General features: G+C 33.4%; 1 protein-coding gene across 2 annotated transcripts in view; it reads right to left on the reverse strand.

The window, feature by feature from the left end:
• The window catches only part of LOC129757525 (RNA-binding protein Musashi homolog Rbp6-like), a 125,363-nt gene that overhangs the window by 72,321 nt on the left and 31,623 nt on the right, over positions 1–21,419 (reverse strand). For both annotated transcript variants that reach the window (XM_055754794.1, XM_055754793.1), the window contains one exon: positions 18,264–18,347. In XM_055754794.1, coding sequence (XP_055610769.1) covers positions 18,264–18,347 — 84 coding nt within the window. The remainder of the gene's footprint in view (positions 1–18,263; positions 18,348–21,419) is intronic.

A 21,419-nucleotide genomic window follows, 5' to 3' on the forward strand; every position in this document is an offset into this window, starting at 1 on the left:
ATTATTCACAAATGTTTGTGATCATTGACCGATAATTTTGAATTATATTTCTGGTGAAAAAAATTGATTCCAGGTTTGTTATTGTTTCTACGAATTTGATTTTTTTTAGTAATGTACATTATTTGCCACTTAAAAATATTGTTTAGCTAGAACTGACTGCTTTTCTCCAGTCATTCAATGTTCTGACTTTTTTTTATTTGACCCAAAAATTCTGTGATCATTTTCTGTGATGCAATTTCCTATAATTTCATTCAAAATCCATGATCAATTGGATTTATTATACATTTTAGATGGGTCCATTAACATCATCAATCTTTCCTCACTTTTAAAATTCAAAGTAAGAAATTTAAATTCTATGTTGGCCAAATAAATTATAATTTTAAAAATCATTTTCAAGTTAAAACATTCTGGGAAATCCGTGAATATTTCAAAATGCGGGGTTCCATAACACAGATTCTAAAATTAAAATTTGCTTAAAATTTTGTGAAATTACAGAATTTTCTATGACTTCAACAACCTTGTTCAGTTTGTGAACACTGTGTAGTTAAAATTTGAGTGTGACTGAAAAGTTATGGATAATTTTTTTTTAAACTTAGAATCACGATTTTTATGAATTTTCAGTTCATTGTTTCTTTGAAAAAAAAAATTCGCTGAAAACCTTAAATGGCTTGCTATTTGATTATGAAAAATACATTGAATTTCATAAGAATTTCGAGATATCTTTTGTCTTGTCAAACAAACATTTCTTGAACTTTAAAGTTTGAATATTCCTTTCATGAAATATTTCATTTTTATATTCCTTGAAACGAATATTTAAACTTGAATTTATTTGTTTTTTTTCATTTCATTGATTTTGCAACTGATAAATGAGAATTTTTTGCATTTTGAGATTGAAATTGAAATTTTGTTTCAGATTTGGATGATGAATCTGAAATCTCATTTTTTCCTTGAATTTTCAGCGTGTTTATAGGTTTTGGATTTTTGAATGATTTAAGAATTAATGATGTCTTCAATCAAACTCTTGATATAGTTAAGGGCTTTTGCATCATTATTGGAAACTTCGATATTTTAGTTTTATTTACAAAACCTTTTCTCAATTCCAACACAAATACAGATTGCTGATAACTGAATCAGAGCTTGAGTTCTGAGGAAGGTTGCCGATTTTTTTTTTATGTTTTTGAGTAAAAAATTCTGACTTTCTGTAATTTTACCTTTTCCTGTGAAGGTTTTCTGTCATTCTATCTTATTTAATTTTATTTCAAAATGGCCTTTTTTACATTTGAGTGGGGTAGAATTAATTAAAATTACCAATCTTATCATTTTTTTTAGATTGAAAGTCAAAAATCGAAAATTTATGTAGGCCAAAAACATAATTTTGAAAATCTATTTATTATTCAAAAATTCCGTGCAATATGTGAATTTTTCAAAATTTTGTGTTCTTTGACACAGATTCTATGGTCAAAAACTTCTCAAAATTCTGTGAAATTACAGATTTTTCTTTAATTTCAGCAACCTTGGTTCTCAACCAGGTTAACGAATATGAATTTTTCTTAGAATGATTAAACATATTTTTTATAAAAAAAATCCACGTCCTACTTTTCTTGAAAATGTCCCACCGTCCCGCTTTTTCCTTAAAATGTCCCGCTTTTTTCCTGAAAAATCTTTTGTTGCAAACTCAACCCTCTTCGATTCTACCACTTCACAATAATTGGTCGCTTTTACGCTTTTAATAAAATCTCTCCTCGATCATTTTCAACTCCTGTAATTTTTTTTAAATTTTCTTTTGCCCATCTTTGATTTTCAAAACTGAAAAGGTTTAACGTTTAAATCATGAGATTTATCAATAAAACTGTAAAAATTAATTAACAGTTTGATGAAGTTAAGCATTTAAACAATTAAACATTTAAATTCAGGCTCAATTGGAATTCATTGATTCAACAGAGGTTTTGTGTTTCTTTTTTCAAAATAAGCAGCATTTTTGCAAAGTTTACATAAGACAAGAATACTTTGTTTAGTTCTTAGTTTTAAAGGTTGCCAGGATATTTTCCAGACGTACTCGGACTGGGTGAGTCCGGGAAATTTTAACAGAAAATTTGGCAAAATATGGGTGTTTGATTTCAAAGTTTTTAACCCAAAATTCGGGCACATTTGGTCAAAACTCAGGGTAGGAAGACTGAATAAAAAAAACAAAAAAAAATCGTTCAAACGACAAATTTCTCTTTTTAATCTAAAGACCAGTGCCAAGGTCCACATTTTACATTCTTAAAGAAAGATATTTAATAAAACTTTTTTTTATGATGATAGGCACTTGTTTTGCATTTAAAAATTATTTAATTGGTTTTTTTTTGTTCTAGAACATTTTTGCAGGTTCAGGCATGTTAATTCTCTCAAATTTTGTTGAAGTATTTAAAGCTGATAAATAATAATTGTATAGTAAGTGGTTGTTCTTAAATTAGCTAAAATTACAGCATAAGATTTTTGGTAGTGCCCATAGACCGAACAACATTTATATTTTCGAAAGAGAAAGCAGACTTGCATGGGATTATCTAGCTTAAGGTTGCCAGAATTTTTTCAGCACGAATCCTGGCTGGAAAACCGAGGCAATTTTTCATAAAAACCTGGCAAAATCCAGGCATTTGATTACAAAACTGATGATAGAAAATCTGGGCAATATCCGGGCACATTTTGTCAGAACTCAAAAATTACTCAACAAAAAAGAAGAATTTCTACAAAAAAAATTTAAGGCAAAAATAAACAAAAAAAATATAACACATTTATTTTTCTTCGATTTGCCAAATGAAGTGAAAAAATCCAGGCAAAATCCGAGCTTTTTCCATTGAAATCTAGGCAATCGGGCCGGGCCAAACTGTTTCCAAATTTTCTATTAAACATCCAGGCAAATCCGGAGAAAACCGAGTAATCTGGCAACCTTAATCAAGCTGGTTTATTCGATTAAAATGTTTACTTTGGAATCTCCTAAAATAAGCTCAAAAAACAACGCCTAAATAACTTAGTTACATGACTTGCTATACGAAACCTCTCACTGGAAGTTTAAATTAACCAATTACAAACCTTTTCGAAAATTGCTGACTCTTAGCCGAACAGTAAAAAACGATACAAAAACGATCCAGAGAATTTCAGTCTTCCTTCTCTGGGCCAAAATCACGGAATAATTCAATAATAATAAAAAGAATACACATGAAAACATATTTTTTCATCAAAACACAACAGCACATTTTAAATCGTATTAAAGGCTTCCGAAAAACTGTTCATGTATATTTAGATAAAACTTGCTAATAAACTGTTTTTGGACGCGAACATAAATTATAATATCATCTCAAATGAAGTTTCATTGTTCAATTAAAAAAAAAAAGTTTATAAATTTGTGCAAAATCCAGGCTTTTTCTAGGAAATCCAGACAACCTTCCCGGACCAAACTGTTACTAAATGTTCAAATATCCAAGTAAGTTCAGGTAAATCCGGAAAATCTGACAAGCTAAGCATCACCTAAACAATCTGGTTTAGAGAACGTTCTAGAATTGCTTCCCAGATCTCCAGATTTTCTCCGGAATCCTAGCTGAATCTCTTGAATGTTAAGCTTAAGAAAAAATGGAAATTCAGGATAAAATAGAACAGGACTACTGAGCAAAAAAAAAACACTGTGTTCAATCTTACAATGAATGAATAGACGAGTATGTAAACTTGGTAGATGGTAAAAAACGGCTGTTAAAATTTTTATAACTTACTTCAAATTTCGGATCTTTAATTACTCTGAACTTCAACATTTTAGATATGAGTGTTCGCAGTATACAAAGACGTAAGTTATCTTGAGAACTCAACTTTTTAACAAATTAATGTTATTTTTATTTTAGTACTTTCTGTTAACTATTTTAGCAGAAGGAACTTATACATATGTATAGAATTGGTCATAAAAGTAAGGTTTCTAAGAGTTTCTAAATTGTCTCTCTTTTTCGGTGATGTCCCACTTTTTTTTTCGTGAAATGTCCCGCTTTTTAAATGAAACATTCTGGTAAGCCTAAGTTAACCATGATGCGCGTTGACTTGGTTCACAAATATTCAAAGTGTCACACTCCTGATTATTATTGTTGTTGGCAAATGTGTGATTTAAAACGTCAATTGCAGTCAGCATTGCTTTCCAATCCTAGTTTTACATTTCTACAGAATTTAAGATTTTGTTCACGAAATGCATGATGATGTTGCATAAGTTAAGGGATGGAATATAAAAAATGGTTTTATTTTTTTTTCTTAATTTTTATAGAACAATTATGAAAAGAAGGTTTAAAAACAGCTAAATATTCACTCTCAGGATTTTATTTTGAAAATTTTTATTTCGCGAGAAAAAAAACCTCAGATAGTCAGATATTGTAATTTACTAGTGACCCCTCGGAATGTTACCCACTTGCTCGTTCCCAAAATTGCTCAGCACTGCACCAAAATTTCTCAAGACCGAAATAATGGGCAAATCTTATTATCATCTTAAACGGATGCGTACACCCAACTTGAACCTAGGGTTTGGGTCACTCAAATCAGCAGCCGGCAAGCAAAACCATCAACTTCAACCCGGTTAGCAAATCCCACAAAGTTCCTGCGGGGCATTCGGTTAACTGCGAGCCGGCACGCGTCTGCCCATGGTGGTTCTTTGTTCAATTTTGCAGAACAACCCTCCTCGGCTACCCGGAGTTCGGGAGAATCCGGACCCTACCGGACCATCCCAAAAGCATCGGCGGCGGCGGCGGTTTCAGTTTCGTAATGAGATTATATTTAAACTATTTTAATTACGATATTTGCATCTTCATTTTCAGCCCAACTAACTTTGTGGCGCTGCTTGGCTGTGAAAATGGTGGTAAGGGGGGATGATTCATCCGCACACACATCTATGCCTTGTTTTGGTGGTGGATTTTAAGTGAAAGGGCGTAGACGCCATCAGTAGGAGGAAATGCGAATGTGTGCTTCCGGTTTCGGTCGCGGTTTTCCCATTTGGGTTGCTCGTGCAGAGAATTTTGAAACCGGAAGAAGGTGTTGAGGCGGGAATCCGGGAGCCGGAGAGTTGCTGATGGTGCCGGAATTTAACACACAACCGACGAGTGAGTTGAGTGTGGGTATTGCGATGAGCAGCAGTTGAGCCATGGATAATTATGGCGTCGATGATGATGATAATGCTTCGCTTCATGAGCTAACCTCTCCCCTTCAATTGGTTATCTTCTCCGCTTTCTTGCCTTTTCCCAAACCTAGTGTGGCGAAGTGATCATTGCTGATGCTGCTTCTACTCTCCGGGTCTCCAGGTCTAGGGGTTTGTTGTTATTCGATGCTTCATAACCACGTGTAATTATCGTATAATGTTGCCACACTTCACTGTTATTAAGGTGAGAGGCAGCGAATCCCGCAGCAACATTGCCTTAGTTGTTTTCAAGTTATGGATGCGCATTTGAAACCCAGTAATTTATTGTAAACAATCACCGGGGAAATTTGATCCGGCAATCTTGGGCCTAGTCTGGGGAAATAATTGTGGAACAGCCGAGCACTGGAATTTCATGAGGTGTGACAAATTTCATTTGTAAATTATTGTTTCGAAATATTTTGTGCTGATTATAATGGGTCAAGACAGTCTGAATTTTAAATTTAATTACGGTTGCAAATATCTGGCCGTTCGAATCTATTAAGAACAAACATCTTTGTGTGACAGTTATTATGCATTGCCCTTAAGATTCCTGTTTTCCACGCGAGACTTTTATGTTTCAGTTCGTATCACCTAAAGATCTTTGAAGAATTTCTTTGAAAATCTGAAGACACAAAAAACTTTATATGTAGGTATACGTACATAATTTAACGTCGAAAAGTTAGATTTGCACTATTACTGGCACGATTATTTTTAAAGAAACTTAAAAAGTTGAGAAAACCATTCTCATAGTTTAAATCACATTTTTAGCCTTCCGGTTTAAAACAATGTTTAGTGGTACTTTGAAAAACTTTAATGGAAAAAACACTGATAAACGAGTCTCATCAGTTAAACAAAACTGAACAAATCTTCGAATATTTTGAATAAAGTTACACTGGTCTGCATATAAAAAAACAGAGAGACATTTTGACTTGTTTTTTCAACTTAAAAAATTGACGCTCGTTTATAATATTGTAATCATACTTGCTGTAATTTTTTTATGAATATTAAGCATATAAATCTTGATATTGGTACAAATTTAAACAACTCCAGCAACTTGAAGTGATCAAAAGAAAAACATTCAAAATTCCAAGATCCAAAGGCTACCAAAATAAACAAAAATCTGCTGGAGATTATCTAGGTCATGAATAACCCCAATTTATGCTTTTGCTTTCAAAACGTTCGTCGCCTACAGTGGCCGACGTAAAATACGTCTTAATTTGAACAGTCAAAACACCAATTTGAAAATATGTATTCTTCTCCGTTCTCTAACTGAAATTTAGAGCTGAAACGATATTTCCTGTTAATATTTTAGCCTTTTAAAGTTCGACATTATTTGAATGGGTGACGCTTGGCAACGAACGTGTTAAACAGAAGGTTGCCAGATTGCTCGGTTTTATCCGGGTTTGCACGGATATTGAACATAATTTAGGAACAGAAATCCCAAATTTCATTCGAAAAGCTCGGATTTTGTCCGGATTCATTCATTTTATTTGGCAAATCAAACAAAAACAAAAAACAAATTGTGTAGAATGTTTTTCCAAATTTATGCCTCCAAAACGAAATTTGGTGAGAAAGTGTTATGAAAATAATTATGAAACATTTTTTGGAAGCCTATAATATGATACAAAATTACTACATGGGTATTGATGAAAACTTTTTTCATGAGTTTATTTTTTTATTTTTGTTGAGATATTTCCGGGTTTGACCAACTTTGCCCGCAATTTTGGTTACCGTAAAACGGGGTAACTTTGATCACCGGGGTAAATTTGACCAACAATAAACTTTTGCACATTATCATCAATAACTCAGTCTCTAGTTTGAATTGTTGAAAACTGTTTTTACGTTTGAAAGCCTATTAATTTAGTTTCAAATAGGCCAAATTTGGTTTGAATTTGATTTTTTTTCTGTTACTAAAAAATCTAATTTCAAAATCTAAAAAAAACAATCTATTTTTCCAAAGCTCACAAACAAACTGCTCTCCTGCTGATACCAAAAAGCATTTAGAAGCAAGCGGGTTGTTGAATGTGAAAGAACGACTTTTTTTCTTTGTAAATTAACAGTTATAATGCTATTTTTATAGGCATTTAATGATAAAGTTTTGATATTTAAAAAATAAGGATATTTTCCGAGAGTAAGCCCGTATGGACAAATGGATAGGAACTCTTTTAAAATCGTTAACTTTGAAGACAAAATGAAAATGGGAATAGGTGGAGGGCCTAGGGAAGTGTGTGAAGGTAAAATTTCTTTTGTATTTTGAATCTTAAACTATTAAGCAATTATAATAATTTTTGCCCCTAAATGTAGGCAGCATCATAGTTCTTTTTTCGATTATAGATAAATATTTTTAAAATAAAACGATAAAAATCAAGGTTAAATTGATAAACTAGCATTTGTAAATAATATGAAGGTGTTTTTATCCTTTATGATCAAGAAAACTCATTAAAACCTTCAGAATAGAGACTGATCAATGTCACCCCAAAGCATCAAATTCTGAACTGAGATGAAATCGATTTTTAAATCAAATTAAAAATGGTCTATCAAATTTCTGCACCAATGTTTTACGTTCATTGGAGTCCAGTACTGGTTTTAAAAATATAAAACATGCCACATTATCATTAACAGAAAAAATAATCAAAATATATTGAAAAAAGTTATCAATATTACCCCGGATTACGGTATCAATTTTTAAAACCAATGTCCTGATATTGCTACATTTTTATTTAAAATTCCCCGGATTTGTCCGACTCGGATACGTGCTGAAAAATTCTAGCCACCTTTGCATATAACATTGTTTTTTTCACACTTGTGTGAAATTTCTTAAGTTCTTCAAAACAGTCACAAATGTTAAAATATGTGAGTTAATTTTATGTGTGTTTGATCAAAAAAAGAGAGTAAAAAAAATGATAGAATTGATAAGTCAAAATATTATTTTTTCAGAAAACAATGCTTATTATTTCTCTTCTTCTTTTAGGTCTAACATCAATGTACATTTTTATATAAGCTGGGCTTATTTGAATCTAATCAAAATGAAATTTTTAAAAATTTAGAAAGTATTCAACTGTTATTGACTTAAGAAATAATTGGAATGATAAACAAATGATAGTAAATTTGAACACTAGGAGATATTTGAGTTAAGCCTAGGTTTACACGTTCTTCGCCACGGCACCCATATTCGGGTGACGAGTGTATTTCCTGGGGAGCCCCGTCACATTCAAAAAGGGTGACGCTCTTTTACTTTAGTTTATCGCTCAGCTTCGTCACACGTTTCAAATATGGGAGTTCTCCCTCTTTGCTTTCTCTCTCTGAAAATTGTTTTGGGCCCGGCTAGTAAAACTACTAAAATGAGCGTGGCGACGAACGTGTTGAGCACAAGATTCCACGCAAACTCTGGGCATAGTTAGACACGAAAATGGAAGTTTGGATGAAATCTGTTTGCAATTCGGAGCAATTTTGCTCTGAAGAAACATGGAAATTCAGTTTTTATCAATAGCCCAACATGAATTCGTAATAGAAATGATAATTCAAATCGAATATAAGGACATTGAAATGAAAATCGTTTATTTTGCTTTTGATGGGGAAATCGAATCGTTGGAATCTTGTCATTGTAGATATGCCTCCACTTTTGTAGCTATATGCTATTTTGGTAAGTTTAATACAATCTTTCCATCTAGTATATTTGTTTGAATAATTCTGTTGTTCCTGCGATATACCTTCTAAAACATTGGCTGGGAGCTTTGGTTTCTATTTGCCAATAGCTTCTGATTATGGTTTTTCTTTCAACAAGTTATGACAAAAATTTCGTTCAAAAATCGCATTAAATTTTTCATGGGACCTTGTGTTAGGCTTGAGATCAATTTTAGCCTGCAACGTGTAAGATTTAAAAAAATTGGATAGTTTGTGATATAATTCAAAGTTTTTGGCGAACCCAAATGCCAAAAAAAAAATGGAAAACACGTGCGAATTATTGCACTTTTTCGTATTGTTTAATGTTATTGTAACTTTTAGCTAAGTTTTTCAAAATTCAATACATATTCGAAGTATGCAGGTACTTCTTCAATTTTTAATAACTTTTTCTTTGGTTCCGCAAAGATGGCAAAATTTACTCAGAAGATCACTTTTGGCGGAAAAATCTCCCAATCGCTTTGACTAAAAATATAAGTACCGTTAACTGGGGGAACATTGATCACTTTTTTCTATTTCTATTTCTATTTTTTTAAATTGCGACCCAGAGATGGGTCTTGACTCAAACATTCAGTCAGCGAAACTTTTTTTTTCATTCATTTTATAATATTTTGGAAAAATGGCTTTTTTGTAACACTAAAAAGTTTTAAAATACATACTGAGGTAAGGAGTATAAAGCATGATCATTGATAGCAGAATATTCAAACGACATTAGTTGCTAAAACTAAATGTTTGATACAAAACCAGATTTCATGTTTCGGGGTAACTTTGATCACTATATGGTTTAGAGGTATCTCAACATCTTCAAAATCATTGTTTTGATGAAAATTAGCAGAAGGATTAAAATATCAATGACAGTAATTTTTTTAACTCAATTGAGTTTTTCAACGACTTCTTTCAAAAATAAATATACTCAAAAGATGGACAATGTTGCTGCATATATTTAGGGGCAAACATAATAAACGTCCTCTCACTGTTCCTATGTTTTTTTTTTTCATTCAAACTTAATTACCAGATAGGGTTTTTAGCCATTTGTTCAATTCAGGCTTTCTCATAGAAATTGGCCGTTTTTTGTAATCCAAAAATGATCATAAAGTGACCGTAAAAATAACTTTGAAACTACACCAATACAAAGGAAAAAACTTTAACTTTCATATAAAACAACCCATTTGCACCTGAGTGCTATCATTTTATGAGGAGAAGTGTTTGTTTGTGAGTCATCTTAATAAACAGATATTTTAAAACTTCAAAACTACAATTTAAGTAATATAAATCTCCAGCTTCAAACCAAATTTAGCGTACTTGAAACTCAATTCATAGACTTTTAAACTTAGAAAATAGTTTTCAGATATCTAACTTCAGACTGAGTTGATGATAGTAATCTGAAAAAATTTCATGTTGATCAAAGTTACTCCGGTGATCAAATTTCCCCCAGTTTACGGTACATTCAAATATTGTTAATTTCCTGGAAAAAAAACAGTGTCTGCGAAATAAGTCAATATCGTGTTATTATTAATTTTTATCTCAATCGAAAACGCTCACTGAAGAAGAAAATTAAAAATCCAGTATCTGAACTTTTCTTATACCGTAATTGAGTTTAAAGGAATCCTTCGATTGCTTTTATTCAATTCTATACTTTTTTTTCCAAATTCAAGAGTTTTATGTGAATATCTTTCTGATGCGTAGTATAATGGTTGCTACTTCTTTGATATATGTCAGATGTATATTGTAAATGTATTTCTAAATTAGCAGGTGTAATTTTCGACAGAATGTTGGAACAAGATTTCAGAAGCATTTTTCTGATGGCTAAAAACAAATAACTGTAAGGTTTTTTTTGAAAATCTTTTGCGTTATAAAAAGTCTTAAAGATTTTTTTTTTGATTTATTGATTTTTCTATTAAAACATTTGTTATCAAGCGATGCTCATGAAAAATCTGTACTTTTCTGAAAAGCTATTTGAATCCTGGGCAAGGCCGTTTTAAGAGAGGGCATTGGTGGCAATGTTTTTAAAATTACTTTAATCATACTACTTGAAATTATAGAAAACAAGAAAACAAAATCAATACTAGAATCGGAATGGAACCTCAAAGTATAACAACTAAGAGGGCCCCCGTGGAATAATATTTCGAATAGTTCCACTTTAATAAAATCTGGGTATTTGATTTTAATGTTTTCATCACAAAATTTGGATAATCTTTAGCAGAATTTAGTGATTATTTGAAAAAAAAAAACACGAAAATAAAATGAGGAAAAACACCTCAAATTATCTTTTTTGTATCGAAACATGTCAGGAGCCAAATTTGAATTTTTTTAAACTGTTAAAAAATCCCACAAATTACTTAAGACTTTCAAATATTCTGTCTACGCTTTGCTAACAGTTAATATACTTGGCTTTCCGTTAATTGTATAATGGAGAATGTAATAAAGAAGGTCCCAGCGAATCAATCATTATGTTTTGATAATGAAAATTTTGTTGAAATTTGAATGAAATGTAATGGGTTTTTTGGGGCAGCAATGAAATTTTTTTAGATTTGTGAAAATTACAGTAATTAGTTAATTACAAAATTTTAAAAGAAGATTATCAGTAAAGAATAGATAGTATTGAAAAAAAAAACATCTTCATTTTCATATAAAAACTGTCTTGCTTGATTACATAGTTTATCACGTTAACTTCAACTTAAACATTGTTTATCAGAAGTAAAATTTGCAATTAAAGAATAGATTCAAGTTAATTTAATTTAGCTTTGAAGACCTTAAAATTTTTGATCATCTAATGAATCTATTTGGAAAATATCCAGACACTCAATAATGAAACTTTTCACTTTTCGATCATCATTATTGGAATTTTTGATAGTTTATTCATTTTAAACGCTTTTGCTTCCTTTTTTTGATATCCTCAAAAAAACTATTGTTGCTTCTGTTGAATGCCACACCTTTAAACTGATTCAAACGAAGATTTAAACTAATGATAAAGGTTCATCTGTTATACAATTATCTTCTAGTGATGTTCATACATTTCTTGAAGATACTTAAATCATTTGAGCTCTGATTGCAACTTCGATTCTCAATTTTGCATTTGACCTTTTTTGAATTTTATTTTTCTTCAAATTTGATTGGAAATTATGATTTCAATTCAAAAACTGAATTGGGTTTCTGAACTTAGCCTCAATGGCCAACTAATGGTTTTAAATCGTTATAATCTTCCAAATCTCTGTATTTTCATGAAATTGGAATTAAATTATATTGTTTAATTTTTTTTTATTCTTAGGCTGAAATCTTCATGTTACTTCCCAACTATAATCAGCAAAATTTTAATCATGCTTTTGAATAAGCACATGCCAGGCGATCAATGATGATATAAATCACATATCAAATGTCTATCCTTGAATTTTTCTAATTCATAGAATTTTAGTTGGTGATAGGTTTAAGGATTAAATATATTGCAAATTAAATTTTGTTTCAAATACCCCTAATCATAGTTTGCATTTATGATAAGTGGTTTAAATTTTCCGAAATGTTTGCACGTGATAAATTAACAATTTTTATTAGAAGATACCAGGAACTACTTTCTATACACACATAATGGTAATTGGTATGCAACTCATTTCCAGTTGCTTTCCACATTTAAAATGATAGTTATTTTTTAGGATGGTATTTTTAAAATAAACGAATCCTTTGACCCTAGAGGAAAATTGCCCCTGGCTCCCAAAGGATCTGACGTTAAAAAAGTTGAAGGGTTGTTCTGAATTTTACTGTAAAATCTAGATTTTTTTACTTTTCATAATCTCAATAAGTTAAAAAGTGAGATCAAAGTTTTCTATCGCGAATGGTGTTATGATATCAAATTTATCCTTCGCTGAATGCCAAATGATGAATTGTTCTGATTTATTTTTGCACAAATTGTGAGAGAATTTTGAAGCCAAATCTGGGCTATAGCGAAGTCAAAAGATGCTCTCTTAACCCTCCAAAGTTCTTCGCAAAATATCCGTTTCTGTGATATTTCACCTGTAGTTTTTTGGTGTTCCCCTGGCCGTAAATGTTAACCGATTTTGATGATATTCATTGTGTAGGTAATTTACTCCAGTTACTCAATACTTCAGAATAAAATCGATATGTTTAACTAGTTGACCCAGAAAGAAAAAGGTCCGAAAAATCAATTTAACTTTTAAAATATTTATAGCTTCTGATAGATTTTCTGTGTTTAAGTGTTCCATTGAATGGAATCGTCTAGAATACATCTATCCGACGATGTAGAGATAGATTGGGGTTCACTGAAAGTTTTGATCGTTACCCCGGTAGATAGAACTTTACTTAAAAAAGACACCCAACTTTGGCTGTGGCGCTCTGTGTTTCATTATTCGATGAACCGATTTCTTAAATTCAAATATTTGTTTTATATCGTTATCATTTTCATCGAACGTGCTTGGCCACTCAAAATTCTTAGCTCTTCACTATACTGGAATGCTGATAAGGATATTTGGAATGTGCGTTCTGGTCATATTGACCAATACAACTTTTAAAAATAAAAAAACCTTTAAAAATCTATAGCTAAATTTACAATTCAATTATCACCTTTTTTTGATAGACTTGATAGCAAAACTTCCGACTTGCATATATCATGCTATTTCATTTTTGCGTACAATGGCTGTTTAAGATGATGAAAACTGTTGATTTAAATAGTTTTTTCTGGCATTTGTAAAGTGATTCTTACTATAAAATTCTGAAAAATTCATTGTTATCGTAATTGGAAAACTTTCTTAAAATTTGTGTTCATGCTGCTATCAGTTGACTGATAGAAGGTTTTTTTTTCTCTATTTTATAAGATTAATGATGCAAAAATCCAGTTCACACTACACTTAAATCGATTCCAAGGAAATCTTGTCAAAATGTGAAGTATGAATCCATGTTTTGAGATTTTTTTTAAATTTAAACTGTTTCAAAGGTAAAAAAGTCATTATCATTTATCTGGTTTGTTTGTTTCCTGGATTTGTATCCGACTCATCGTCATTTCCGATCGATTATCATTCTAAACAAATCCGAAATTTCACACTTCAGTGATCAAGTCACAAATCCATTTATTATATACCAAATGATGAGCCAGCCCCGTAGAACAACAACGGGCGGCATCACGCAAGAGATAATTATTCAATTTTCAGCTAGATTTGGTAATCCCGAAAACTCCATCGGAAACGGCCAACTGGCCGCCATTCAGGCTCTATTAAGGTGAGCGTGATATTTGTTGTTGTTTATGTTGAATTTCTATGAGAAGATTATGTACCGGAACGTGCCTTGTTATAATGCTAGTTAGTAGGACCAGTTAGTTTGGCGCCCAATATTTGTCTTAGAGCGGCGGCTGTTCAATATTCTACTCGGGTGGCTCCTCAATGATGCAATCGACAAATTGTCAATTTAACCACCCGTTTCCGCTGCCATATTAAAGTTAACTATACCTACTAGTGTTGGGGTGTTTGTGTGCCAATATAATATGTTCAATACTGTTTTCGAAAGGGGAGTTTGAGAATGTTTTCCAATCAAGCTATACTTGGAGAGATACAATACTTGGTACATAGTTATTAGTACGCAACTAGCCGATAATGATCATTATTCGAACGCGCTTCTGACTACTCTGCCTCATCCTATATTAGAGTGTGTGTTGTTACAAGCCCCAAATCTTGCCTCTTGTTATGATATGCACGTGGCGATTGGCGACAAACTTATCACGTGATTGCGTGGAATTTCCGCTTCCGCCTACGCCTACGCCTACGCACCAGAACGCCTGAAGCATAAACAAAGGCGCTCGCGATTCGAGGATTGCCAACACCAACCACTTTCGGGAATAATGACGGCCTTTCTACTAATACCACACGCTCCATTATGCTTATTATTATCATAGAAGATACTGTTATTATTGCTGTTGTTGTTGTTATCATCATTGTTATTATTATTATTGTAAGTGATAATCCTACCGATTATATGTAGATAGTTTTGGAACGCTAAACGTGTCGCGCTAAATATTGTTTTAACTGCTAAGCAAATTTCGACTAGTGAGCGAGAAAGTGGTAATTTTGACTTACTTTCCCGTCACAACAAAGACTACATGAGAGCTAAGCATTTCAAATTGCAATTACGTGCTAAGTGGTTGGAATTCGTTTTTTACTGGAAGGATCAAATGGTTGGAAATTGGTTAAATTTTTCCTTTCATTTTGATAAAACAAGATCACGGTGGACTTTGTTGAAGAATTTTTCAAAAAAAAAAAAAAAAAAATAACGCTTATTTTTATGAAAAGTAAACAAACAACTTGTTTCAGTGAATTTTTCAATTTTGTCAATTTTGACAATTTTGACAATTTTGACAATTTTGACAATTTTGACAATTTTGACAATTTTGACAATTTTGACAATTTTGACAATTTTGACAATTTTGACAATTTTGACAATTTCGACAATTTTGACAATTTTGACAATTTTGACAATTTTGACAATTTTGACAATTTTGACAATTTTGACAATTTTGACAATTTTGACAATTTTGACAATTTTGACAATTTTGACAATTTTGACAATTTTGACAATTTTGACAATTTTGACAATTTTGACAATTTTGACAATTTTGACAATTTTGACAATTTTGACAATTTTGACAATTTTGACAATTTTGACAATTTTGACAATTTTGACAATTTTGACAATTTTGACAATTTTGACAATTTTGACAATTTTGACAATTTTGACAATTTTGACAATTTTGACAGTTTTGACAGTTTTGACAATTTTGACAATTTTGACAATTTTGACAATTTTGACAATTTTGACAATTTTGACAATTTTGACAATTTTGACAATTTTGACAATTTTGACAATTTTGACAATTTTGACAATTTTGACAATTTTGACAATTTTGACAATTTTGACAATTCTGACAATTTTGACAATTTTGACAATTTTGACAATTTTGACAATTTTGACAATTTTGACAATTTTGACAATTTTGACAATTTTGACAATTTTGACAATTTTGACAATTTTGACAATTTTGACAATTTTGACAATTTTGACAATTTTGACAATTTTGACAATTTTGACAATTTTGACAATTTTGACAATTTTGACAATTTTGACAATTTTGACAATTTTGACAATTTTGACAATTTTGACAATTTTGACAATTTTGACAATTTTGACAATTTTGACAATTTTGACAATTTTGACAATTTTGACAATTTTGACAATTTTGACAATTTTGACAATTTTGACAATTTTGACAATTTTGACAATTTTGACAATTTTGACAATTTTGACAATTTTGACAATTTTGACAATTTTGACAATTTTGACAATTTTGACAATTTTGACAATTTTGACAATTTTGACAATTTTGACAATTTTGACAATTTTGACAATTTTGACAATTTTGACAATTTTGACAATTTTGACAATTTTGACAATTTTGACAATTTTGACAATTTTGACAATTTTGACAATTTTGACAATTTTGACAATTTTGACAATTTTGACAATTTTGACAATTTTGACAATTTTGACAATTTTGACAATTTTGACAATTTTGACAATTTTGACAAGTTTGACAATTTTGACAATTTTGACAATTTTGACAATTTTGACAATTTTGACAATTTTGACAATTTTGACAATTTTGACAATTTTGACAATTTTGACAATTTTGACAATTTTGACAATTTCGAAAATTTTGACAATTTCGACAATTTTGTCAATTTTGACAATTTTGACAATTTTGACAATTTTGACAATTTTGACAATTTTGACAATTTTGACAATTTTGACAATTTTGACAATTTTGACAATTTTGACAATTTTGACAATTTTGACAATTTTGACAATTTTGACAATTTTGACAATTTTGACAATTTTGACAATTTTGACAATTTTGACAATTTTGACAATTTTGACAGTTTTGACAATTTTGACAATTTTGACAATTTTGACAATTTTGACAATTTTGACAATTTTGACAATTTTGACAATTTTGACAATTTTGACAATTTTGACAATTTTGACAATTTTGACAATTTTGACAATTTTGACAATTTTGAAAATTTTGACAATTTTGACAATTTTGACAATTTTGAAAATTTTGACAATTTTGACAATTTTGACAATTTTGACAATTTTGACAATTTTGACAATTTTGACAATTTTGACAATTTTGACAATTTTGACAATTTTGACAATTTTGACAATTTTGACAATTTTGACAATTTTGACAATTTTGACAATTTTGACAATTTTGACAATTTTGACAATTTTGACAATTTTGACAATTTTGACAATTTTGACAATTTTGACAATTTTGACAATTTTGACAATTTTGACAATTTTGACAATTTTGACAATTTTGACAATTTTGACAATTTTGACAATTTTGACAATTTTGACAATTTTGACAATTTTGACAATTTTGACAATTTTGACAATTTTGACAATTTTGACAATTTTGACAATTTTGACAATTTTGACAATTTTGACAATTTTGACAATTTTGACAATTTTGACAATTTTGACAATTTTGACAATTTTGACAATTTTGACAATTTTGACAATTTTGACAATTTTGACCATTTTTACATTATGATGAAATCCAACTGGCCAAATTTTTTTATTAGTTACAGAAACCTGCAACGATTTCTTTATCTTAAATTCTTTTAAAATTCAGCGCTTCTGTTTTTCCTTTTTCAAATCGTCTTCAACAAACACACCGCAATTTGTGGAAATTATTGACCGAAATCGGTGGAACCCGCTTCTGGACAACAGCACCCTACATCACAAGCGCCTGAACAGCAGCAACAATCCGGAGAAATGTAACCGGGCAGCGACAAATCGGCAAATGTCGCTACCAGATCTGAATATCATTTGTTTTTCTCAGGAGGACCCTGACCTCCTGGAGCAGAAGTGAGCCCTCCCGCGGCATCGGAATTTTTGCCCGATTTCTTCCCGCAAGTTCACAAATGCATCGTCGAATGACCCCCCGGCACATGGTGATGATGGTGTGAGAACAGTGTCCCCAAGTGTTCGAAGGGGTTGTGATGGTGCAGGTGATGGAGGGGGTGACAGGGCGAAAGCAAAGGGTGATGATGCAGGGCAGCGGCAGCAACGGCAGCTGCTGCGGCAGCCGCCGTCGAAGCACTCGGATGGTGATGATGATGGCCCCCGGAATTGGGACCACCCCCACCACCCCCGGAGGAAGAGGACCCGGAATTGTGATGGTGATGATGGTGGTGATGTTGGTTATTGTGATGGTGGGATCCGACAGGGGCAGTGCCTGCATGAGCACCGCCAGCACCACCAGAAGAGGCAACGGCAGCCGCACTGGCACTTGCCGCCGCTGCCAGGTGGGCGTGCAGGCTAGCTAGATTAGCGAGGTTACCTGTGGGGTACGGTAGTCCGAAGCTCGGGTAGCCGGAGAATCCACGACCAGCCGCGTACGCGGCGTAGGCGGCTGCTGGGAAACCTGGAATGAGAGTTGGTTGGTGGGGGAGGGTGGGGATCAGAGAGAAAGAGAGAGAAAAGAGAGAAAAATGATGTCATTAGTGAAAATAATTGGTAGAACTTCAGCTTAGTTAGACATAAAAAATCAACATAAATCTAGAGAGGTTGAGAAAAGGAATCAAATGTAGATCCGCGGCGTTGAGTTTGTTTGATATTTTCCATACAATATTTGAAACACAATTATTCACAACTATTATCGTTCTGTTTAGCTGGTTACATTTAAGAGATAATTATTTGTCCTATAATATTGTTTCTGATGACTGATTATTTTGATTTCATTTTGCTTTAATTTTTTTGTCTTTTGATCAAATTTGTCGACTTTAGGTGAAATAAATAAATTCCACGCACATTTTTTACTTATAAACTTTTTAAATATGCTAGATGCTATCGCTGATGTTACGAGCAGGTTTCTCATAATCTTATACTTCACCAGAGGCATATCTAGGATGCCACATTCTCCCTTTTTCCTGCCATATTATATTTCTGACGGCTATGGGCTAAAACCCGGCTAACTATCAATTTTTTTCAAAATAATGAAAACAAAAACTTACTGCCCATATAGGATGTCGAAACCTCTTTAACCAATTGGGCGATCGAATTCCCTCTGCCCGAATTGGGACTTTTTGTTTTGGTTGAGCACCACTCCAACTCGATCGCGTACATATCCTTTACGGAAGGAATGTCAAAAAAAAAAAATTCCGGACGGCTCATTTACAGGGTTCATCTCGAGATTGATTCTAACATGACATTTTCGAGTTCTAGATACTTGAAGCTAAGTTATTCTAGCGATTGCTATCGCAGCTGTTGTGAGCTTGTCCTTCATGTTCTTTTTCTCCGCCAGAGGTATATCTAGGTTGCCGCACTAACCTGGACCAAAAAGGTCAGGGAATCTGCCAAGTACGCGCCGATGAAATGATCGAAAAGTTCAAGTCCAAGTTGTCGAAGTATTGGCGATGTCGAACAAAAATTACTTGGCCCCTACTTTACCATTGAACGGAAAATAATCGCATCTACGTTCCAGATACCTTTTGAGTGTGTAGAATGCATAGGGCAAAGGCACAAGTGAAGAGGAAGTGCGCAGGTTGCTTTACGGGACAATGACACCTATTTTCGTTAGTTTGTTACCCAGGTGGTAGATCCACGTTTACGAATTACATTCCAAAGCACGACAAGCTGCCACCTCACTCTAATATACAAATGAGGGTTCATGAGTATAATGAGACGACTCATTCTATGCTTCACGAATACCTCATACTTATTCTGATCTTAGTTTCCAGCTTGAACTCTCCTCTTGGAGACTTGAGGAATGATCTATTACGACTCCAGATTCAACCCTTCCACGCAATGACTCAATTTTGACGTACACATACCTCTTCTAGTAACGACACGAGGCTTGATTTCTCTGCTAACCAGACAAGAACTGACCTCTCCTTGTAACGACTCGAGGTTTACAGGCAATCCCTCCTGTTGTTGACTCGAAGCCTGTTCTGTCCTTTCGTGACTCGAGATTTGACCTCTCACCATGAATAAGTCCAATTTTTTATCATCAGGATTTGAAGTTGGACAGGTTTTGGCTGTCGTTGGCTGGTCTTGGGCAGTTTATCCTGGATGACTATGATGATTCCCGACGATGTCGTCATTCCTCATACTCCCCAAACTTCACTTGGGACCTCATTACTCAACTCCCACCTCGTACTGTCGTTAATCTGTCCTTTTTGGGGAAATTCATACTCGACAACAACGAAAACTCTTCGTAATGACTTGAGGTTCCCGTATGACCTGACATCTTGAGCTAGAGGCCTGGTGACTCCACCTAGCAATGACTTAAGGTTAATGTTCATGTGGCTCTCCTCTACACTACTCGAGGCCTTATCTCTTCCCTATCTATTCGAGGTGAATACGTAGACCTTTTTTTGTTGACACAAGATATTATCTCCCCTCTTTTGACTTGAAATCTGACCTCACATCATAAAGACTCGGGTATCCGAAAAACAACCTCTTCTCGTAACAACTCGAAGATAACACGCGTACTCCTCTTCCTTGAGACTCGAAGCTCGACCTCTCTTTTAACAACTAGAGGTCCAAGTTTTTTCTACCCTATCATGGACTCACACCGGTCACAACACACGCGAGGAACTCAATGTAACGAAAATGGTCATCTCATCGTAATAACTCGAGGCTCCCGCATGACCGCACATCTTGGTGACTAGAGGCCTTATCTCTCTTATGACGACAAATTCTGACTATCCTAGATTCGACCTCACCTAGCAATGACCTGATATTAAGCACGCATGCCTCTTCTCTACACGACTCGAGGTCTAATCTTTCCCCTAATTCTTCGAGGTTATTACGCATACCCATTTTCTTGTTGACTCAAGACCTAATCACTCCTCTTGTGATTCAAAATCCGACCTCTCATCATAAAGGCTCAGGGACCCGAGAACTGACCTCTTTTCGTTACGACTCGAGGGTAACACGCGTACTCCTCTTCTTGTAGACTCGAGGCCTGACCTCTCTTCTTCCAACTAGAGGTCCACTTCTTTAGCTAGTCGTGTATTGGCCGAGGGCAGTTTATCCTGGACTAACGCCTGTCACAAAACACGCGAGGGACTTCATGTAACGAAAAACGACATCTCCTCGCAACGGCTCGAGGTTCCCGCGCGACCTCACATCTTGGTGACTAGGGGCCTGAGCTCTTCTCTGACGACTCTAGATCCGACCTCACCTAGCGATGCCTCAAGGTTAACACCCACATGTCTCTCCTCTACACGACTCGAGGCCTTATCTCTCCCCTAACTACTTGAGGTTAGTACGCATACTTTTTACTGGTTGACTCAAGACCTTACCTCTCCACTTGTGACTTGAAATTCGACCTCTCATCATGAAGACATCGGGGACGCGAGAACTGCCTTCTTCTTGTTATGACTCCAGGATAACATGGGTACTCCTCTACTTAGAGACTCGAGGCTTAACCTCTCTTCTAACTACTAGAGGCCCAACTTCTTTTGTCCATCGTGGTCTTCAGTAGTTTATC

The sequence above is a fragment of the Uranotaenia lowii genome, chromosome 3 (assembly GCF_029784155.1).
Source record: "Uranotaenia lowii strain MFRU-FL chromosome 3, ASM2978415v1, whole genome shotgun sequence".
NCBI lineage: Eukaryota > Metazoa > Arthropoda > Insecta > Diptera > Culicidae > Uranotaenia > Uranotaenia lowii.